Raw genomic sequence first — 23,150 nt, 5'->3', positions numbered from 1 at the left:
TGTAGTCTCACATCCTTTGCGAACATGATTCAGAATTTTATTTAAGAGCCGAACGGCACATAACATTTTTAATATATGACATCATGTCTAAATGACAACTCTAATAATAACTAATAATAGTTTCTTTTTAGTTGGCTTAAAATTTCTAATTAATTCTTGAAATATTCCCACTCAAGCCCCACATGACCTACAGCATAACGGTACTAACCTAATAATTCTTTGGAAACCCCTACGCGATTTCGTGAATCTGTCCTGATCCCTTGGATGGGATGGCGCTCAGATCGACGCTCTCCTGCAAACCTGCGGAGAGCCGTCAGTTCTCCGTGCGTCGCGACGCTACACTCGACGCAACGTCCGTTACCGCTTTTCAGCGTTCTGTTAACAGACGCCCTCAATTTTAAGTTTTCGCGTACATTGTGCGATAAAGTTTGTAAGAAAAAAAATACAAAAAAGAGATTTCTGCGTTTTAGGTTTGACTTAAGATATAAACTCGTGAAGTTTGGTATCAGGAGGAATTTAGAAAAAGTACGAAATTTATTTGCTTAAGATATTTTAGTTCGTAGTTTTAAACGTAATAATTGTAGTAGCTATCAATAAAGTTCCGTAACTTTTCGTTTACTTAAAGATTCAGGACGTAATATTATTAATTTAAGTAGAAATAAATATAATATAGACTGATTTAGAAAGAGAAAGTTTAAAAGAGCATTTTAGATAACCCCTTGCTTTATTGATATAATTAGATAATTGCTCATAAATATTAGTTAACATCAAAATTAAATTAATTATTTTTTTTTCTAGATAACAAATTATGGTACAAGTGACGACAATAGAGTAATGCATAAAAAATAATGATAATTAAAAAGAGTTTCCAATTGGGTCATAGTTGGGCATTTAATGAAAGACGGTGATTCACAACTTTCATTATCCTTACATCTCTAGTGTGTAATGATATATTAACAATTCTGGGTTACTAGGCAAAAGGCAAAATAAATCCACATAAAAACCAATCCAATATATCCATTCTTAAACTAGGACACACCGTCTATTAAATACCTTATTATATATATCTTCTGTAGGCTAGCATTATTTAATCTTACTCGTTCTTTAATTTTTAAGTTTTTTAAGCATATCGTTAACCTACTAATTTATTATCTTGTTTTATTAACCTCAATAAAATAAATTTTATTTCCCAGAAAATTTAAAAAACTCTGTAGTGAATAAAATCAAATATTGATAAACCTTTTAAACAAACTCGAGAAAACATATTATTTTTAGCTGTAATGTTAATATGTTGAAATCTGCTACAAAAGAAACAGTTTATTTAATACGTTTTCTTCATAATTCATCTTCACCTCATTTTCTTCAGCTTAAATTTATATTATTTCTACTACACTTAAAAATAACCTGATTATATAACAATGAATATATATATTCGGTTCATCAGAAAAATTTTCACTATAAAATATTTATAAATTCATTGTCTTACACCCTTTTTGCCTTAAATATTCTCCCCGCCTATACTTATCCGTAGCTAATTTCGCGTAATAAATTCAAATAGCCAATTTAAATATTTTATACCTAAATTTCATTTAAATGATTTAAACTGGCTCATTTGCGTAATAAAGGCATTTGTATTCGCATATTTTCGCAAACATGAAAAAAATGTTCTTACGATGGAAACGGCTACGGAACAGCCGTAACATTATTTTTACGCCGGTCAGGTATTTTCGTTTTAGATTTATTGATCGAGGGGCAATTATAAATTATTATATCCTTATGATGGATAATAATTTAAAAAATATATTTTATGAAGAAAAGTTAAGAATAAAAAGAAGCGTATTTTACTTTAAGTAACTCTCTTAATTACTTAATATTGCCATATGATATTTATAAAACATTAATTTTTTTTCAGCATTTCACATCATTCTCAGCCTTTACTCCTGCCAACTAACTTTACTGCAGTGAATTAAGTGAAAGAAAATGCTTATTGTTTTAACTAAATTTATTAAACAGTTACTATTCCTAGTGAGTGTTGTGAAAAAATGTGAATAACTTTTTTTCTTATTAGTCCTCTACTCACTTAACTTCCAAAATATGTTGGACCACTTTTTCTTCATATTCTTTTCTGTTGTTCTATTTTCAACATATGCAGGTAAGTTTTTATTTTTAATGTTACATTAGAATACAAACCTATATTTAAATAAGATCTACATATATATATATATATATATATATATATATATATATATATAGAAGGTATTTTCATTTTTGTAGTATAACTTCAAAATTTTGAAAACTTATACTAAGTATGTAGGTACTTTTTTAAATGATTTAAAAGTTTTTCATCAAGAGACTATCCAACCTCATTCAAATATTTGCAAAAATAGTAAACTTAAGTTGATTTATATATGACACTAATTTATTAACAAAAAAATATTTAAAATAAACTTCACATAATATATATGATTTAAAACATTAAATGTTATCTTTGATTAAATTTTTTAAATTGGAGTATAGACTGCAATATATTTTAGTTTATACAATATATTAAAACTTTTATTTCGCATAATAATTAATATAAAATTATGTTAAGATCAAATAAAAGTTTGATAATCTTAACAACTTTCTAGAAAATCATTAAAGGAATAAAGAAACAAAAATTATTAAAAAAATTTAATTATATATAAAAACATACTTTTCATAAAAATTTATTATTAAATTAAGAAAAGTTAAGCAAGGTAATTATTATTATTTTTTTCATCTAATAGGACAATATTAACATTATTTTATTGCATTTTTTAAAACGTTTAAACTAAAGGTGTAAAATCTAATAATAAAACTTTTTTATTTTAGAATTAAGCACTTACCAGTAATAAATTCAAGAGCTTCTGCTATAAAAAAAATATACTTACTAATTATAAAAACCATTTATGGACTAAAACTACCTGGTTTATTATGTTATTTATTCTCCGTCTAGGCCATTAACTCTTTTTAATACTTCATTTTCCTTTACCTATACGTACAAACTTTATTAGTCCAAAGCGATGCCAAAATCGACTTTTTATAATAGCAATGACAATGATTAACGACCTGATATTTTAAAAAGGGTGTTATTTATGATTTGATTAATCTTTATTTACTGACAATGCTTTTAGGCTAGATAAAGCAAAATATCTGGAAAAATACTAATTTAATTTAAATTTTCTAGATAGAGTATATAAGAATCTATGATATGTTTTAAAAAGATAGTTGGTGCTGATAGCGTTAAAAAGAATGATTTGCTTATATACAGGGTGTCCGGAAAAAGGAGGCCAATCTGCCGGCCACATATAGGGTGGACCAAAATAATGCGACTTTCGTTATGCCATTTTTTAATTGGGCGCTGGGTATTCAATATACAAGGCGTCAAAATGAGAAATATAAAATCATTTTTTTGAAGTAAGTCGACTGTTTCATAAGATATTAAACTAAAATTTGGTGTAAAGTTAAAAACAATTTTGGGTTAAACTTGTATATGTAAATGTTTTCTTTTTGTTTCGTTATAAAATGCTTTTCTAATTACCATTTTCTTTTTTTTTAATATTTAGGTAACTTTAAGTTTATTTAAAAAAATTAATAAAACGAGAAAATACGTACACTAAAATAAAAATTAATAAAAAACATTACCTGAATAATTACTATAAATAATATTGAAATTATTATTCTTACTAAGACTAAATTGCACAGCTCATAAACTATACGAAATACTTAAAAAAAACAGCAAAAGTCTAAAATAGACGTTTACTGTTAAAGCCAGGGAAAACTTACTATACTATATCTTAAGAAGCTTGGGAAATAAAACAGAAAAAATAACCTTTTCTGCTAACCTGGTTCCTGAACCAGGCACTTTTATTGCAGAATAATTCAGGTAAAGACAAAATTGCAATAAAGGAAACTGTTATTTAAATTAGAATATTAAAACACTTTTCGGAAATATTATAAAAGTACCTTAGATAGACTGAATAAGTTTTTGTAATCATGTGAAATCTCTCAGATGCCCTACAGCTCACATCTAAAATGATGAGAAACCTAAATAATGGTAAAAAAGCATAGCTGTCTTCATCGACTATACAAAGGCATACCATACCCTATCTTATATATTAGAAAAATAAAATAGAGAAGCCAGGCAGTTTTATTATAGAATTATTTAGGTATAGACAAAATTGCAAAAAAGGCTCCAGAACCGCTTATCAAAAATATTACAAAAATATATTAAAAAAATATGTAAACTATATAATTGACTATAAGGGATTGGACCTTTATCCCTATCAAGAATATTTTTTTGTTTTTTAAATATTGCGAAACTTTCGTATGCACCTAATTTTCTGTTGGTATTAACCGGTTTAAGTAAATTTATGTTGTCAAAACTCTATCAAAGCCGCTTGTTAGTTAGAATCATATAGTATTGCAACGAAAGTTTGCTTATTTTATTTTTTTTGAAATATGGTAGAGTTTTTAAGATTTATTAAAATTAAATCTGTTTTTACTTAGAGGAAATGAGACCAAACAATGTACCAAGAAATGCATACTAGTCATTTTATGTTGAAAACAAGGGTTAGAGATACTAGTTACGTATCTAAAAGTATTTGTTTATTTATTATAAAAATCAAATTCTAACTGATTTTTATTTTTTATGACAAGAGTATCTAAGAATAGATACTGATTATTTGTTTCTCATTCCAAGTTAAATTTAATAGATGGAAAACAGTTATTGAGTAGTTCTACAAAATTAACAATATTACATTTGCTTTTGTCCAATACGGCAAACATATCATCAACATACCCTTATCAAACTCGTGGAAAGTATTGGAATACCTTTTTTGCATTTAACTCAAAACGGTTCACGAAGAGCTCTGCTAGGAAGGGAGAGAGCCAATTACCCATGGCTGTACCTTCCAGTTATTCATAGTATAGATTGTTATCTTGAAAAATATTTTGTGACATACAAAGTTTTTTAAATTTAATTATTTGTTGGATATATATCGAAATCATTACTTTCCAAAAGTTGACTAAGATATTTCAAAGTTTCTGGTATAGGTATGCATAGTAAAGGAAATACATCGAAACAAACAAAAATTTCATTTCCACTTAGGATTAAATTATTGACTTTTCAATTAAATTGTTGGCTATTTTAGACTGAAAAACATTTATGAGGCAATTGTAGTGTCTCAAATTGCGTTACTAATAATGTTGAAATGTTGTATGTTAAAGATCCTCCAGTGAAGAAAAAATTACAATATTAGTTTACAATATTAGGTCTTATTTTATTTCCAGGTTTATGGATTTTTGATGAACAATATAATTTTGGAATTATTGGGTACGAAAGTTGTACCTTGAATTTTTCTGAAGTTTGCAATCATTTAATAATATCTTAATATTAGAGATTATTTTTGATAAGATTTTTTACAATTTTTTTTATTATATTTTTTACAAATTATTTAACAAGATCATTAACTCGAATAAAATATACTGCTTTGTCTAAAGTAACAACTATATTTCCCTTATCAACAATGTTAAAACAATTTTTTTCTCAGACGTTTAACAATAGAATCCAATGATGTATTTTTTAATTAGGTAAGATTCCTTGTAATTTAGGTGCGAATCATTTCTCTAGCAAAATCTTTCGAAGACTATGGTAAGTACTTAGTTTATGATTCAACACTTCCTGTTATCTCCTCCAGGTTGTTTTTGTACTGATTTTTACCGATATTAATTGGTTTTTCTTTTTGTGGTTTATCCTTCGCACTCACCAACTCTTTTAGTTTTTTGCTTTGTGAAAGAAATTGTTATCTCTTTCTAGCTAAAATTAAATCTATTTTTGGTTAATAACATGTTTCTTTAAAAACCGCTTCATGCTTGATATTGTTTCTGTTTTCAAAATGCTACGTTTACTATATAAATGTTTGGTTTTTAATCTAACTATTTTTGCTTAGCAAAAACTTTAGCCTTTTTTGCAAAATGAGATTTACTTTTAAAAATACACCAACAAACTTTAAAAAAACTGAAAGGCGTTTGCAAGATTTTAGAGACCACAAATCTGCATTACTTATTACAATTTTAGTACTGACCTTAATTTATAAATTTAGTATCGCTGACCGTGAGGCAGCATCCTAATAGTCCTTGTTAGATTAATGTCTGGTCTTGAATAGAAGGACAGTAGCATCAGTAAAACGTATAGTCTTACCTTTAGTTAAAGGCTCTGTTGGAGAATTCACATAAGGTGAAGTGGGGTAAATGTTTAGTAAAGTTGCGAAAGTTTAGGTTTATTTATTAATAAAAAATAAAGCACAATCAAACACAAATTTCTCGTTTTATTTAAAAAATCTTTCGTCTTTGCTTAATATATTACCGCAATTTTAACGCCTACTTTTTATTTTTAGAATAAACTATAATTTCTTTTTAAAACAAAGTCTATACTACACACTTCCTCTCTATTTTGGGGCAAGGGTGTAGACGACTGATATCCTCTATATGCCTACTTTAAGAAGAATATGGGGCAAATGTGTAAAACTTACCTATATTGCGATTGTTTTAAAATACTAAGACTTGCCACAAAGTGACATGTAGGTGAATATTTTTTATTTATATACACAAAATAAAAACAGAATATTCTATGCATTAATTATAACTAAATGTAAATCACCTAAACAAGTTTATAAATATGAATTATTGAATATTATATGCAGAAAAATTTAAATAAAATTTTATTAAACCTCGCCGACCGGTTAAAACGGGATTTGGGAGAGACCTTATAATGTCGCTTCTGCTAACTACAGCACATTCTTCGGGATCTTTCCATGTGAATGTTGAAGAAGCCAAGGGGTCTAAAGTTAGCACTTTTTTGGTAAATTTTATTTCCAATTCTTCATCCTCTTTATTATGAGAGATCACTTGTCCGACAAAATATTTTTTTGATTTTTTCACTAAAAGGCAGACTAGCACCCAGTCATCTTCTTGTATATCTATAGAAGGCTTACTGATTTGCTCCATACATGCATCAAGTGCTTCCGCGTTTCTTATCTCTTCCTCTATTATATCATCATCACTCTCTTGGAATATAATTTCTTTATCACTTATGTCCTCTTCTTCATTCATGAAATTTGGTTTAAATTTTTTACGCCGATTTTTATTTCATTTTGATTTTTGTTATAAAATAGTCGAATCCTTTTCGATCAAGCGACGCATAACTTCCTCAGAAGTAATACCTTCGGCTCCAGAACACACTTTTCTTTTCTTTACTTTTTCGGGTGCGTTAGTCTGTTGAACTATAGACAATAGTAATTCTTCAAAAGAGTATCGCTGTTCTGGTAGCCCTTGGTATCCACTTGGACCTGATTTTGAATTAGGGCTTGATAAATGAGGATGATTTGTATCTTCTCTGTTAATATTTAGGGAATGTTGTCTCAAAATATTGGCAATAGCACTATTGTCCTTTTGACCTAGATTTGAGGGTCCTGGTTGCAATATATCCATCGACTTATCAGGAAATCTTCGTACCCCTTGATGTTGCTCCCATCTCTTGTAAAATATTGGATCGTACTTTTCCTTGTCAACAACACATGCATTAAATGGAAAAATACCTCCTTCCTTAAAACCATTAGATATAATTTCGTGGTTTGTTTCTTTCCATATTTTACAAACTAAAGAGCTAAATTTTTTCTTTGGAATTTGTCTTCCCTCATTATGCTTCTGCCAGTTGATCAACTCATACTCCCATCTAACTTTTAAAGACTTAAAAACACTGAGGTCAAGCGGTTGTAGAATATGGGATGAATGGGGTGGTAACTTAAGAATGATCACCCCATTCTCCCTGGCTGCTCTAAGTAATCTTTCATCCACGTGGGACGCGTGACCGTCATATATCAACATTCCTGCCACATATTTTTTGCCTTGAAAACTATTAACGGTGGCGCCTTAAACCCATCTGCACTAACAGCCATTAAGACCGTAATATTTTGCCGTCCACTGCCTGCAGGTGTTCTAGAAGATGGAGCTCCTCTTTTGCCTACTATTTTTGTCTTGCTTGGATCTAGACAAAAATTGGTTTCATCAAGATTCCATATTTGCCGTGGTTTGTCGTGCAAATTTAGGGAATCCAACTGTGTTTTTAAAATATCAAAGTAGCCATTAATTACGAATGGATCTAAGCATTTCCTTCTAGCAAACTCCACTGATTGGGGTTTTTTAATGGGTAAATTGTGGCGCTTCGAAAAACTTATAAACCAATCTTTACCTGGCCGACCTGCTTTAAATAGCGTTTTAAGTTTATTTAGAATGACATACTTTTCAACAATATTAAATACATCTCCATCCCCATTTTTCCATTGTTATTAAACATTGAGCAAGCTTTTCTTCTTGTTCGCTGGAAATCGCTGTACTTCTTCCCATCGTTAAGCTCTTTACACCTCGATAACCTCTTCGATGATAGCTCAGGGTCATTTGTGGAATGTTATATTTTTTGTGCGCGCCGCGCCGTATTGAGTCATCAAACCTCTCTCAATTTCATTTAAAGCCCTTTTTAATGTATCTGTAGTGTATGAAGTTTTTCTACTTCAAGTTCGTTTATAGTTTCTAACCATGTTTGCCTAAAAATAAGGAAAAAATATAGGTAATTAATAATGAATTTTGCTAATCGTAGGAAAGGGGTAAGTGTGTAGTATGCTACACACTTGCCCGCCTTAATCACTACACAATTGCTCCAATACGTTTTTTTCATGGGGCAACTGTTTAGTAAACAAAATATTTAGGTTAGTAGTAAAAAAAACTAAAAATATGAATAGATATACAATAATACATACCTCTAATCTCTGTCAAAACTGATACTTATAGAAAATGGTATTGTGATCGTCGGATGATAGTGGATTAATCTATAGCACTGAAATTATTTATCGTTGCAAAAAATGACTTCCGAATTTAAAAAGCACGCTACGTTAAAATACATGACATCTATGACAATTTAATGTTTTAGATTAGTGGGGATATATGATTGAATATATTATATTGAATATATATAAAATATAAAATTATATTGAATATATGATTTTTTCATAGATGTCGCAGGTATTTTGGCGAAAGTCATTATATTATAATTTGTGTACACACTTACCCCGCGTACACTGTTACCCCACCTGACCTTAGATAAAAACAGAACGGGGCCCAGCGCCGTACCTTGTGGAACACCACACTCAATATACAGAGGAAAAATTGACCTTTTTTCAATTTTTACAACTTGCTTTTTTTTGATTAAATAAAACCCAAATAGATCTAGTAAAACACCTCTTTTACCAATATTTTCAAGTTTTATTAAAAGAGTAAGGTGCTCCACCGTGTCGAAATCCTTTGACAGATCCAAAAAAACTTGATGACCAGAGTCCTTTGTTTAAACTGTCAACTAAAAAGCTTGTGACCTCGCGTTGCGCCATTTACTGAAAACAAATTGAAATTTGGAAAGTAATTGTTGCTTTTTTAACAAGTCTCTTAGTCTCAGTTTTATGCACTTTTCAAGGATTTTTTAGAGAACTAATAGTTTTTATTATGATTTTAGCTTTAAATAAAGTTGTTTATTTTATTTTTAGGTACTTTTACTAACCCATTTTTTATTTATCGTGCAAAAGAATTTATTAAATTCCTCAGACAATATGAGATGATCAGAAATGTCTTGGCTTTTATCGTTTAGTTGAGAATACGTTTTTCTCATGAATAACAGTTCTTCCGAAGTTTTTTCTATCGTCGATAAAAGAAGACTTGTTATATTGGATTTTCGTAGAAGAGTAGAAATCATTTGAGTACAGGAACTTATGTTCGGAAAAGCGTCACTAGTCAAGTCTACTAGTTTTATCGTAAGGTCTCTGGTGTTTTGGTAGTAAACAAAAAATTGCTGAGACTAGGCCATTGAAAAAATTGAAAGTTTCCATAAAAAATTAAGTACAAGTAAGAAAAAATTGATAACTTATGCAAGCAGAGTTGTCAGAGTTACTCGTTAATAACAATAATCGTTTTACTGTGCTCGCCTTCTTTATACAAATTTTCGTTTCTTTAACCCAGCATAATTTGAAGTTCGATTTTCGACAAAATTATCTAGCTTTCTTGTGAAGTTACTTATGGTAGGGTAAAAGTAGCTCATTGACAAATATTTTAAAGTTCTACTCAATTCTAAGTATGCGGCCTTTAATCCCTAATTCGGTTTTAATTGGCGACACTAATAGTTTATTTCTTTTAGCTATAGTTGAGAATTTGATTTTATGTTTCACATATTTTTACGTTAGGTTGACGTATTTGTACCCTTAGTATATCTGAAAATTCTATGGCAATATGCAATATTATCTTAAATGCTAGTGGCAATAAAAGAACCTTAACTCTTTTACAAAAGTTCTTCAGTATTTCTTCTCAGAATTGCAACATAATTCTACATTAAATTTACGGCTCTCTTCTGTATTAATTCAACTTTGGATCTCAAAGATATATAGTTCTTACCTACTTCGATTAATTTGTGCTGCATGTCTCCTACAGTCTTAGATAGAAAATTTGTTTCTCCATTTCAGAATATTTGCTTCATCCAAGATCTGAATTTCTCACGTCCACGACGTCGAACATAACTAGCAATACAAATACAGGAACCAGTTTCATTGATTGTTTATTTAAATGTATTTCCACAACTAAAAATATTTACGGACACTTGGAAGACCCATAAAAACACTTGGGGTATAATAGATCCTATTCAATCAATATTTAATCGCATCACAGGATCTCTGTTTATTGAGCAAAATGTAAAAGGATAATTATATTTCAAAAGTTGTACAACGCCCTCGAATATTTTATTACTAAAATCGTTAAAATTAATCCTAATAAATTCGATATGAAAATTGTATTTAAACGAGATGGTCCTTTACCGCTTTGAGCAAGAAATATTGGGAATTATGGTTGCAATAATTTCGCTGGTCGTTTGATTGATTATCGGGACACTAGGGAATAAATATTTCTAAAATTGAAGCATCATTTATTCCAGAACTACGATAGAGAACAATACATTTATTGAAATATTGATATTTGTGTGTTTAAAGATATTTTCGGAATACATTATAGGAGAGGTTATAATTATAATACATTAAGTGTATTATAATTCTAAAATGTATATACACACGAATCTTACACTCCAGTACCTTTTCGGATTAAACTAAACAAGACCTTTAGGTAAAGTTTCAATATATTTTAATTTGTAGAAAGATTAAATAGAAGAGAAGGAGAAACCGTAAAGAAAATAAACTAATACTTTTCATAAAAGTCTCAGATAACCAATATTGAATAAATAGGACAAAATTATTAATAACATTTTCCAAAATCTTAGGAACAATCATTTTCACTAAAAAAAGACTGTGTCTAACATAAATTTTTATTATTAATACTACAAAAATATACTATATAATTATTATTTTATAAATATATGAGAATAATTCTATTTATTTATTTAGTGTAGATTAATTTAGTAAGATTTTTATAAATTTCTTTGTTTACATATACATATTATACATTTTTGAATAAATGCCGAAGCAATAAAGCAGGTTTTATAACGGAGCTTCAAGTGTTTTATTGAAGTTTTTGATTTGAGTGCGTTTTATTAAAATTCAATATATAAAAGTACAAACGTCCGAAACGTAAATTCTAATCTAAAGGTTCTTTTGCCATGCAAAATTCAAATTTAAGGTTAGAAGGGATTTTACTTATAAGGGGGGCGATTTATACAGTTTTTTACAATTATGAGCCTTATATTAAATTCGCATATCAAGAGATCTCTAGATGCCAATTTTGATTTGAATATCGGTATACCCTGTATATTAAAGCAATTTTGTAAATTATAGGTATACTATCATAGTTATATATTATGTAGATATTTTTATATTTAAGCCTAAAGCTGCTTTATATACTAAATAGAAACTTATTTTTATAACGCCCAAAATATTTTACAATTTGTAAATTGGCATCCTGGACATTTTGTAATTAAAGAAAAAATTTTAAAGAATGAAGGAGTGGCCTTTCCTTCCTTAAAGATAAAAAGTGCTTAGCCTGGCAGATTATTGATTTTTTTTCTTTGAGAAAAACAGCTTGTTCAGCAACAGTGCGTTAGATTTTAGTAAAAATAAAAGTACTATCCTTAGGGTGCTGAATTTAGTATTTTAAAATCTTTGGACATTTTAGAACTATTGTGACCTCAGCAAAGCCTTTGATAGTATAAGCCATGTAATTCTCCTTCAGAAGCTAGAAGCTTACAACTTTGATACATTAAGCTTGAAGCAGAAGTCCTACATGAAAAGTAGACTATATCAGATATTAGACTGCATCAAAATCAGTATCAGTCAGCGCTCAATCCTAGAGTCTATATTATTCTTGATATACAGTGTGGGTCTGTAAATTGGAATAAATTCAGTAGTTCAAATACTTTTTTTTGCTACATAGCTGCAAAAGTTTAAATTTATGTGAATAACCATTTGCAAGATAATTAAAATAGTTTTTTATTTTATATAAATTATAAAATTTGTTTTACTCAAAAAGTTTTTTAACAAATGCTTAAAATAAAATGTAATGGCACTATTAATTATTATCTTAAAGGAAATTAATAATCGTTTTAAACATTTTTAACGATTTGCGTAGAAATTAATATACAATGTGTTTCAAAATAATTATATGGATAAAACATACCTATTATGATGTTATCAATGATTTTTTGAAAAATAGATTTTATTGCTTACTTCAAAAGTACATATCGGCTGATACAGAACTGCAAAATTTCAGTTTCAAACTGCAGAACACTTATAAAAATAAAAATTTACTAATTTTTTTTCCTTTTATAAGTGTTTAAAATGGGCCATTTACTATTTGGCAATGCCGTAAACGTACTTGAAATTTGTTATAACTCCTTAATGTTGGCCTACTTGAACACAAAATCTTTGGATTTCAAATATCTTTAGAGGATAAATTCTGAAGAAATTAGATCGGCAGATCTTGGTGTGTAGCATTTTGTTTTTCTACTCCTTATGTTCACTAACGCTCTATTGATATTTCATTAATTTCAATAATTACATTATTAATTTCAGTCAACTTCTTTTATTCATATTTCTTTAAATTCACACTGTCAATGACACATTACTACTGTAACGCATCACTCTCCTGGTTTAATTATCCGTGCTTTCTGTTGACGGTCCATCACTTTTCTGATTGGTCTTAATTAATGTTTTCTCTGATTGGCTGATATTGACAGCTCAGGCGAGAGGTGGGGTCGTTACTGATTTAGTCGGTACTGCATCCATTTTTCAACGACTTGTTCCCGTGTTGTTGGTAGGAGCACACGTAAAAGGACAGTTTTTTATTTCCGAAGTTTCTGAAGCAGGAAGCCAGGAGGCCAATATGGTTTGTAATTTATAGTCCTTAATCTTGTTCCTTTAGGGAACCGTTTAATTCATAATTCTGGTGCAGGATGCCCAAGATTTTGATGGATAGAGAATGAAACTTAGCAAGGTGAGTGTGACACATTTTTAACGCCATTCATTTTTTATGGACAGTGAATACAATGGCGACCGTTGTTTTAGGGTTTTACTTTTCCGTTTTCCTCTTTATTCTTCTTCAAGCGCTGATATCTGTAGGCTTTTGATTTCCCCGGAATTGCTGAAAGCGGTGGAGCTGGAGCTAGAGTTAGAGCTAGTATTAGAGATTCCTAGTCCGGATAGCTAAGCTACAAATGGCATACATTCACAGCCTCGGTTTTGAAGGCTAGCCGTTCATTTCTTGGAGGAATATACAGGACAGTATATTCAATTTATTTAAATATTGCTAACCATAGATTTGTCTCACTTATCTAAATCTTTATTAATATACCTTTTATTTCAATTTAACGTTACAAATATTTAATCAATGTCATAATTTAATACGTCAGTTTCTTATCTATAATATTAGTTCTTTTTTGTTCAGTATTTTTCAGTAGCTTTTTTGGTAGTTAAGTAGATATAACTGGTTAAGGCTAATATGCCTTAGGTAAAAAGGTTCATGAACTTTCCCCTGCGTACTACAAATATATACAAAAAACTTTAATAATTGCAATTTATTTTTCAAGTGCTGAAATCTACCTAGTAGCGAAATTATAATTTAAATGTTACTTTTGTCAAACTTACTTTAATCATATCAACATTATTTATATTTTAATTCATAATAAATTATTAACATTTAACAGATTAGAACATGAGGTGTATACATATCTTTAAATCTACTTTATCCAGGGTCATTTAATTGTTAATTGAAACCCATATACCAAGTCTTTTTCTTAGTTTGCTTTCAGTTATAAAAAAAAACTAAGTGGCGCCCTCTTATTTAATAGCTATAATCAAATTTAGATTTTTTAATAGCCAGTCATAAGTGAACCTTCGAACAATCCCAAGCCTCCAATAATTCTTAGCTACCGTCTGCAAACTCTTGGCAAAATAGTAACACTGTAAAGTTAACGCCACAGGTGGCCATTCAGAAGGTCCTCTTCTACTAATCCATCTAGCTGGAAATAAAGTATCCAGATAGTTTCGAACAGGATGTGCTAAATAAGGAGCTGTACCGTCTTGTCGAAACCAGATGTATCTAATTGGCATATCAGTTTCTATTTAATTTTTAAATTTGTACCATGTTAGAAATGTTGTTAGAGTGGCTAGATTTGGAATTATTTTATCTTGTAAAAACTCTAAATATCCTGCCTCACTTTTAAAGAAAATTGGGCCTATAACTTGCTGGCCTACAATATTTAATTTCTCTGGGTGTTAAGTATAGCCTTTCCTTCTCCAATATGGATTTTTTTGTGCCTAATAACGTCAATTTTGTCGATTTACTTCGTATTATTCTATAGTAGTTCCATAAATTGTTCACAAAATTCGATTTTTCTATCTGCATCTTTATGGTGCTCCTGGAGAATTGTTAGCTTAGAGGGATGAAATTTGTGTATATTCAGAAGCTTACTACTGTAGCTTATTACTCATGTTTAATTCGTGCGCTATTTATCTAGTAGAAATGTGTAGATTTTTTTTAATTACCAGATTTACGAGAAACAGTGGTTCTTCTAAAGTGGCCATTTTTTCAAACCTGATTTTTAATTTTACTTGCATTACCTTGCGATATCAGTGGTTCATCATAACTTTCTTTCAAGTTCCTGTTCTATTACCGTAATAAATCATCACTAATGAAAAATATCAAAAGTTGTAATGAAAAGTATGCTTTCTGAGAAGTTTTTGCAACATGTACTCTAAATCTTAAATCAATGTTCAATCATATGCCTTACTATAATCTACGGCATTTTGGTTCAACAGAGGTTGCACTAAATCTTGTGATTCCACGGAAATTTCTGGTGATGAGTCCTTGGAAATGTCGGCTTCTATAGAAAATTCAAAAGCATGGTGTAAAGAAAATAATGGAGGAGGAAGAACTCATCCTAAAAATGATAGAATTGCTGCTTCGAAATCACCATTAAAGCTTAAGGTGGCCTAACGTTTCACACGAATCAGTTCGTACCATTTGGTCGATCTTTCAGAGGTGATCAAATCCTCTTTAAAAAAATCTTGCATCAAGTCACACGTCTACCATTATAAATGAGTTTTTAAACAAAAACTCTAGAACGTATTTACTGCATTTGTTCTTTTATTTCTGTTTTGACTCTGTGAATTTTTCCTGTTTTCTCGACAAAAAAAATACAAACTTATACTCTATCTACAGAGGAATTTCAATCTTGTGCTTTGCAGTTAAATAGGGCATTGCGGTTAAATTTAAAAACATTATTAAGATCTAATTATTTGAATTATAATGATCAATTAAAATTAAAAGACTTTACACTCAAGACAAGTCTTTTAACAAGGGTAAGATTTTCTACTTTTACTTTTTAAACGAATATGAGATGTCCCATTTTTTTCAAAATTAAAATTTACGAAATAATAAATTCTAAATGAAAAAAAAATCTAAAATAAACTCCTTACGAAAAAATTTTTTTATAAAAAAGTAAAAAAGCAGTACTTTCTACATAAATTGTTAAAAGTATTTAAAGCGATTTTTAAGTACATTTCGGGTAATATTAAGTAGTAAATGGGCTACATTTTAAATATTTGTTAAAAAACCTCTTGACTAAGACAGATCTTACAATTTATATTAAATAAAAATTATTGCACATATACTTTAAATTTTGCAGCTTTGTATAATTTGTTACGCTCTTTAAAAATACCCAATAAAAAGTTAGAGTTATTATTTTAAACATTTCTCGATCGACTCATATCTTAGTTTTAAGATTCATTGTATAACTTAGTTTTTAACAAAAAAGAGCGCAACTAAAAATACTAATCGATAAGTCTGAGGATTCTGTTGATAAAAAAAAATTATATGAACTACTAAATTTATTCCAAGCTACAGTTTTTACATATTTCTAGTGGAACGACCAAAAGTCACGGATACGCGAAGTTGTCAAGCATATCCGTGACTTTTAGTCCATCCACTAGAAATATGCGTATCCGTAAAATGACGCTATTTTTACTCGCTTTAGTGTTTTTGGTGTTATAATGATTTTTGACTTCCCACAATTGCTTTAACTCATTTTTATGCCATGATTGTAATTGGGTTGTCGGATCCCATGAAGGTGTTCTGGTATAAATGAATGAAATCAATATTTCGCCATCCAATTTCCTATGTTTTGTTAAATATTTGTCATCGTCTGTTGATACTACAAAATAAATAAACAAAACAAAGTTTAAATAAACTAAAAACTGGTAAAAGTGTAACTAATACAATTTATAACATACACTAGAATGACACTAACTAAAAATTGACAAACAGATAACAATAATAACAATCAACAATAAGCATATATCCATCTAAAGTTAAAATATTGTCGTCATTGGCGCAAAGCTCGAAGACAAAACCGTCGTTTTCCTCCTCCATATATACTGGGAAATATTAATGTTAATTTACTAAATATTACCCAAATAATTTTGGCACTGACTATTAATTAAAAAGCCACAATAGCCGCATTTAAAATACGTGGAACCCGACACAACAAAGAGAATGTTACAAATAATAACTTATAAAAACAAATTAGTTTCAAAACAAAGGACTTACCTAGAAATTAAGAATCCCACACAAAAAATGTTTTGGTAAAAACTCAAAAATAACAATAAAAAACAAATAGCACAAAGGACTGAACGGACACAGAAAACGAAATTAAGTTCGAATTAACCAACTTCTATCCGTGTTTTTTTACGTAGGTACGTCAAATCTATTGGACCTCTTATTGGCTGATAGCAATCACGTGGTCCCAACGGATTTCAAATTACGTACCAATATGGATTGAGCCTCAGCCTTCCATCAGTTTACATCCCTGAGAACCTGTGTTACTTGATGACGTTCACGCTTATAATACCTGTAATCGAACAGAATTGGTACCCTCTTACTACCGTCTAACGAAGCGTGTGAAAAACGGCAACGGGAAGATATCTTACCTTAGGAAGCTTAGGAACTCTATAAATTTCTATTTAGGGCAAGCTTTTAAAATTAAGATGGAATCTTTTACTATGTGTTTTGGTTGAGACATAAGTGTTTTAAAATGTAATGAATGTATTTAATATTTATGCAATGTATGTATTCGAGTGTTCTTTAACTAATAATGATTGACCTGTGTAAATTTAATAAATATTTAACGTAAACAAAATTAAGATGATAATTATTAATCAAAGAAAATGTTTCCTAATGTCCTTGAATATTTCATTTTAATTGCCTTTTTCAATAATATAATCAATATTATGGAAAATACACCCTGATTTTAATTATTAGTCACTATTATTTTCGGCTTATAATATAAGGACATAATATATTTTACCATGAAGTTTAACACCCCACCGACGATAACTCGTCTTAAAGTAAATAGATGTTTAACAAAGACATTCTACGAAGTTCAGGCAACACAAAGTTTCGTCATTACCGACATTTATTAGCGCCGGTCTTCTTCCTTGAATGATGAAGTAACTTGTTTTAATCAAAGCAGTGGTCAAATGCAATTTAGTCTATTAATTATGAGCACATGTAACAAGCTCTGAAGTTTAAAATACTTTAAACATAATTTTCTATGACCGAACTATCTTATATAAAGAAGATTACCAGTTCTTGACCAAACTTATTTCAATCTTATTGCCAATTTCATTAACTACAAATCCAATGCAAACTTTGACTACATTTTGGTTAAAGTTTGAGATATACTTTATCTTCAAATAGAACTAAAACAATTAACACCGGCTTTCCGAAGTTGGAGCTATGGAAATGACCACAAATGCAGTATTCGCTAAAGAAGTTCTTATATTGTATCTAACAAATTTATTAACGGTATTACATAATGAATATACATAATAAATTTAATCAAATAACGATAATGCTTTCGATAATATATCTGAAAAGAGATTTTGTTTAATTCTCAATACTTTGAGAGCAGGTCATTGATCCGTCCACATTTAGTTTGTGAACGTCCAAATAGTTTAGATTTTTTCTTTTTATAATATTTATTTGTTTTGCTCTCCAAATTAAAACTACGACTTCAATTAATTTAATTTTCTCCTTTATTACCAAGTTAATTAATATTTTCTAAGTCTTAACAACAACAAATCTACGCGTGTACGATAGCCTTTAAATTTCTGAATTCTTTGGTTTGTGCTGAACGGAGACCAGAGAGAAGACGACTTCCTTGTTAGCACTTGATCATCGCGCATTGATTCCAGTGTCGTGATCTATACATTTTTTCCGCAACTGTTGTCTTAATCTTACCGCATCACAGATCGTGATTTACTTATCGAACCCGCAACCACTCTTAGTGATTAAACCCGAATTAGAAGACCCAAGAAGTCTAGAGCAGGCCTGCTGAAGCCGGATACAGACACCTTAAGGTAGGGATCTTTAAAGGCTGGTTTTTCGACCTTTCCACATTTACTTTTATTCACACAAATACAGTCCACTTTAAATCTCTCACTGAATTGTCTAAGTCCACCTTGTGCTTAAATAAAAAATATAAGTCACAATTTTAATTTAAAAAAAAAAAAAAAAAAAAAATTGGTTTTCTAAACGACCACACTGGTCCTTCGAGCCGGATGATTAAAAAAAAAAAACATAATATTGTTTTTTTTTTAATTAAAGTAGTTGTTGTTTGGAGAAAAACGCAGGCTAGCTCTGCATTATAAATACTCTCATTTAATATTCTATATAACTTAATTGCCTGAATTATTTGAAACCTTCAAATTATTTTTTTTTTTTAAATTTATATTTAATTATTATTTTAAAATTTATCTCCCATATGCAAGGCATGTTAACTAGTGAAATTAGTTAAAAGTCAGTGCATAAAAAACTGGACACTTTCCGAGAAAAAAAGTGGAATTTCAACCGCTATTGTCATATTGTTAAAGTAGATTTCGCTAGGCAGAGGATAAAGGAGACCGTGTACGATCCGAATTTTTACATTTTTCGATGTATATTTAATTTTTTGATTTTTTCCTTAATTTAATTTTAAGCATATTAATTATTTTGCAGCAATTATCGCCCACGATTCATTTTACAAACTTAGTTTATTGCTTTCAAACTTTAGTTTTGATCAATAGAGGTCACTTGAAAAGTTTTTTTTACATTATCGCTGACAAACTTAAAAAACATCAGGCTTTACGCCAAACTGAAATCCAAAAATTAAAAGAAATGCAGTCAGTTGCGAATAATGTTAAAAAAGGGGATTTACAATTTATTAAAGTTTTTAAATACATGTTTGAAACTATTGAATCCATTTACGCAACTTTTTACGAAAATCATAATTTAATTATTTGCTTGGTTTCTGCTGATAATGAAGCTTTTAATAGGGAAGATCTTGTACGTAAGGACTTCGATTTTACATTTTATGAAATTAAATCTCTATATTCTCAATGTATCCCAAGCACGTCTTTATCACCATTATCAAACAATCATGTAACTTCAGCTAAATTACCCAAAATTAATTTGCCTACCTTCAACGGAGACATAATATCTTTTCCACCCTTTATTGACATGTATGATGCACTGATTCATCAAAATTCGAATTTGTCTGACTGTGAGAAATTTACATATTTGATTTCCTCACTTAAAGGTCCTGCTTTAAATTCAATACAACATTTGCCTGTAATGTCTTCAAATTATATAATCGCTTATAAAACTTTAATAAAACGCTATAAAAATGTCAGATTAATGGCTTCTACGTTGTGGAATAATCTAGAAAACGCGCCTAAGGTTATTAGTGACAATCCAACCGAACTTAGGAATTTATTGGATATTTTTTCAGAAAACGTTGCCGCACTTAAGAATTTAGGTCTTCCCACCGATTCTTGGGATTTTGTTTTAATACAAATGATTTTAAAACGTTTAGATATTTCCGTAATTACTCGATTTGAATTATTCTATGATGATTCCACTTTGCTGCCTACAATAAAATATTATATGATTTTCTTTTAAAAAACTGCATGGCTCTTGACAACTTAAGTTTATCTGCAAAGAAAAATTCCTTTAAACCGCAATATAAAAAACCCGACTATACTTCTAAAACTCCATCACGCCCTGTGTCGTTAATGCTCCAAACTGACCCCCAACATTCAACAACATCCAATTGCAAAATATGCAACAGATCCAATCATCAAATTTTTAAATGTTCAGATTTTTTATCCAAAACCCCTCATGAGCGTTATCAGCTTATTAAAACACATAAAAGCTGTGTTAATTGTTTAAGTACAAGTCACCGCTCTGCTGATTGTCGCTCTGATAAAAATTGTCACAAATGTAATCAACGTCATCATACGCTATTACATTTTTCATGAAATTCCTCAGGCTTGTCCTTACCCGCATCAACTTCGACTTCAAATTCTTAAAATATTCCTCTAATTTCGCAAGCTCAATCCTCAAGTGAGCCTTCGTTGCCTATTGTGCATACAGGTTTTACTTCATCTCATTCTAGCATACTTTTGTCTACCGCCCGCGTGGAAATTCTCGATAATCGTGGTATTTATCAGCCGCTACGTTGTTTATTGGATAGTGGAAGCATGACCTCATTTATTACTGACAAATGTGTCAAAAGATTAGGTCTCCGTCCCACGCAAAGTTCAGTGCAGTTACATGGACTCGGCTCTATGAAATCTCGCATTTACCACGCGGTTACTCTTTCTCTTCGACCTTTGCATAAAGCTAATCCTACCTTTAACCTTGATGCATTTGTTCTTCCCAAAATTTGTGAAGAATTACCCAGGCATCGACTTAATATTGAAAATTGGTCACATATTTCTAATATTCGATTGGCTGATAAACGATTTCATTGCCCAGATGTTGTGGATATGCTTCTAGGAGCTGATATATTTTCTAAGCTGCTACTAGATGGGCGCATTCGGGGTGAATCAGGTCAGCCTGATGCTGTAAATACTGTTTTTGGTTATATCTTAATGGGACCTATTTCAACCCCCGGACCTTTATCAATGACCACGTTATTTTGCCAAATTGATGATACTATTTCATTGGAATCTCAAGTTAAACAATTTTGGGACCTTGAGCAAAATCCTCAACAACATCATTTATCGTCAGATAAGATTCAATGTGAAAAGATATTTTTAGATTCATACCAACGATCTGACTCTGGTAGATTTATTGTCAAATTGCCTTTTAAAGAGGAAAATCCTATATTTGGTAATATACGTTCATTAGCTCTCCATAGGTTTTATTCTTTAGAGCGCAAACTCATAAAACATCGTCCAACCTATGAATTATATCGTCAGTTTATTCAGGAATTTCTTGACTTAGACCACATGGAGTCGGTATCTCCTTCGTTATCTAATTGCTTTTATCTTCCACATCATTGTGTAATTAGGCCTGAGAGCTTAACTACAAAATTACGAGTAGTTTTTAATGGATCTGCTCATTTGCCCAACCTACCCTCTCTAAATGAGACCTTATAATGTGGTCCAAAACTGCAGAACGATTTGATATCTATTTTGCTGCGTTTTCGTTACCACAAATTTGTTCTTACTGCTGATATTTCTCAAATGTATCGGCAGGTTGTTGTTGCTCCTGATCATCAGGACTGTCAACGCATTCTTTGGCGATTCTCTCCAGATGAACCTATCCAGGACTTCCGTATCAAAAGACTGGTTTATGGTTTAACTTGTTCTCCCTATATTGCTATTAAAACTTTATTAAAATTGGCCGATGATGAAGAAGCTACCTATTCATTGGCAGCTGAAGCTATTCGCTCTAGCATGTACGTAGATGATTACGTCGGGGGAACGTCATCGCTTGAATCTGCGCTGTCCCTTAAAACTGAACTTACAGCTTTGTTGCTAAAGGGAGGGTTTAAACTTCAAAAATGGTCTTCTAATTGCCCGGAACTTCTTAATGATTTATTACCTCATCAGGTAGCCATAAATCCGGTAAATTTTGATTCTTGTAATGCAAATGAAGCATCTTTAAAGGTCCTAGGATTGCAGTGGAATGCTGTAACAGATAATTTTCAATTTAAAGTTAACATTGTCGACAGAAGTTGTACCAAGCGAAATCTTTTATCTCACTTGGCACGTATCTTTGATCCTTTAGGTCTTTTGTCCCCGGTTACGTTTTTACTTAAACATATAATTCAACGAATCTGGACATTAAAACTTGATTGAGATCAGGAACCGCCTGCTGACATTCTTCGGCTTTGGGATAAATTCGCTACCGATCTTTCTAGTTTAAATAATTTTAATCTTTGTCGTTTATGGTTGTATCGCAATCTTCTCGATGTGAGCTTCATTGTTTTGGCGACGCGAGTGAAAAAGGATTCTGTAGTGCTGTGTATTTTCGTTGCTTTTCCCCTGCTTCTCAAATTTTTACTTATTTTGTCTGTTCTAAGTCCAAAATTGCTCCATTAAAGAAAATTTCCTTACCGCGACTTGAACTTTGTGCCGCAGTTTTAACCGCTCAGCTTTCCGCTTTTGTTTTAAAAGTCTTTTCTGAAAAACTTGACATTTCTCAAGTTTTTTGCTATAATGATTCCACTATAGCTCTAAGTTGGCTTAAATCTTCTCCGCACAAATGGC

At 30.4% G+C, this 23,150-nt stretch overlaps 1 protein-coding gene across 1 annotated transcript in view; it reads left to right on the top strand.

The window, feature by feature from the left end:
• Window positions 1–337: 337 nt before the first annotated feature.
• Window positions 338–23,150, top strand: part of LOC126734617 (zwei Ig domain protein zig-8) — a 502,147-nt gene continuing 479,334 nt past the window's right edge. Inside the window, exons 1-2 of the mRNA XM_050438315.1 lie at window positions 338–525; window positions 1,913–2,152. Of these exons, the coding sequence (XP_050294272.1) occupies window positions 2,095–2,152 (58 nt within the window). The 5' untranslated portion in view covers window positions 338–525; window positions 1,913–2,094. The remainder of the gene's footprint in view (window positions 526–1,912; window positions 2,153–23,150) is intronic.

The sequence above is a fragment of the Anthonomus grandis genome, chromosome 3 (genome assembly GCF_022605725.1).
Source record: "Anthonomus grandis grandis chromosome 3, icAntGran1.3, whole genome shotgun sequence".
Classification (NCBI taxonomy): Eukaryota; Metazoa; Arthropoda; class Insecta; order Coleoptera; family Curculionidae; genus Anthonomus; species Anthonomus grandis.
This window is presented reverse-complemented; position numbering and strand designations above follow the sequence as displayed.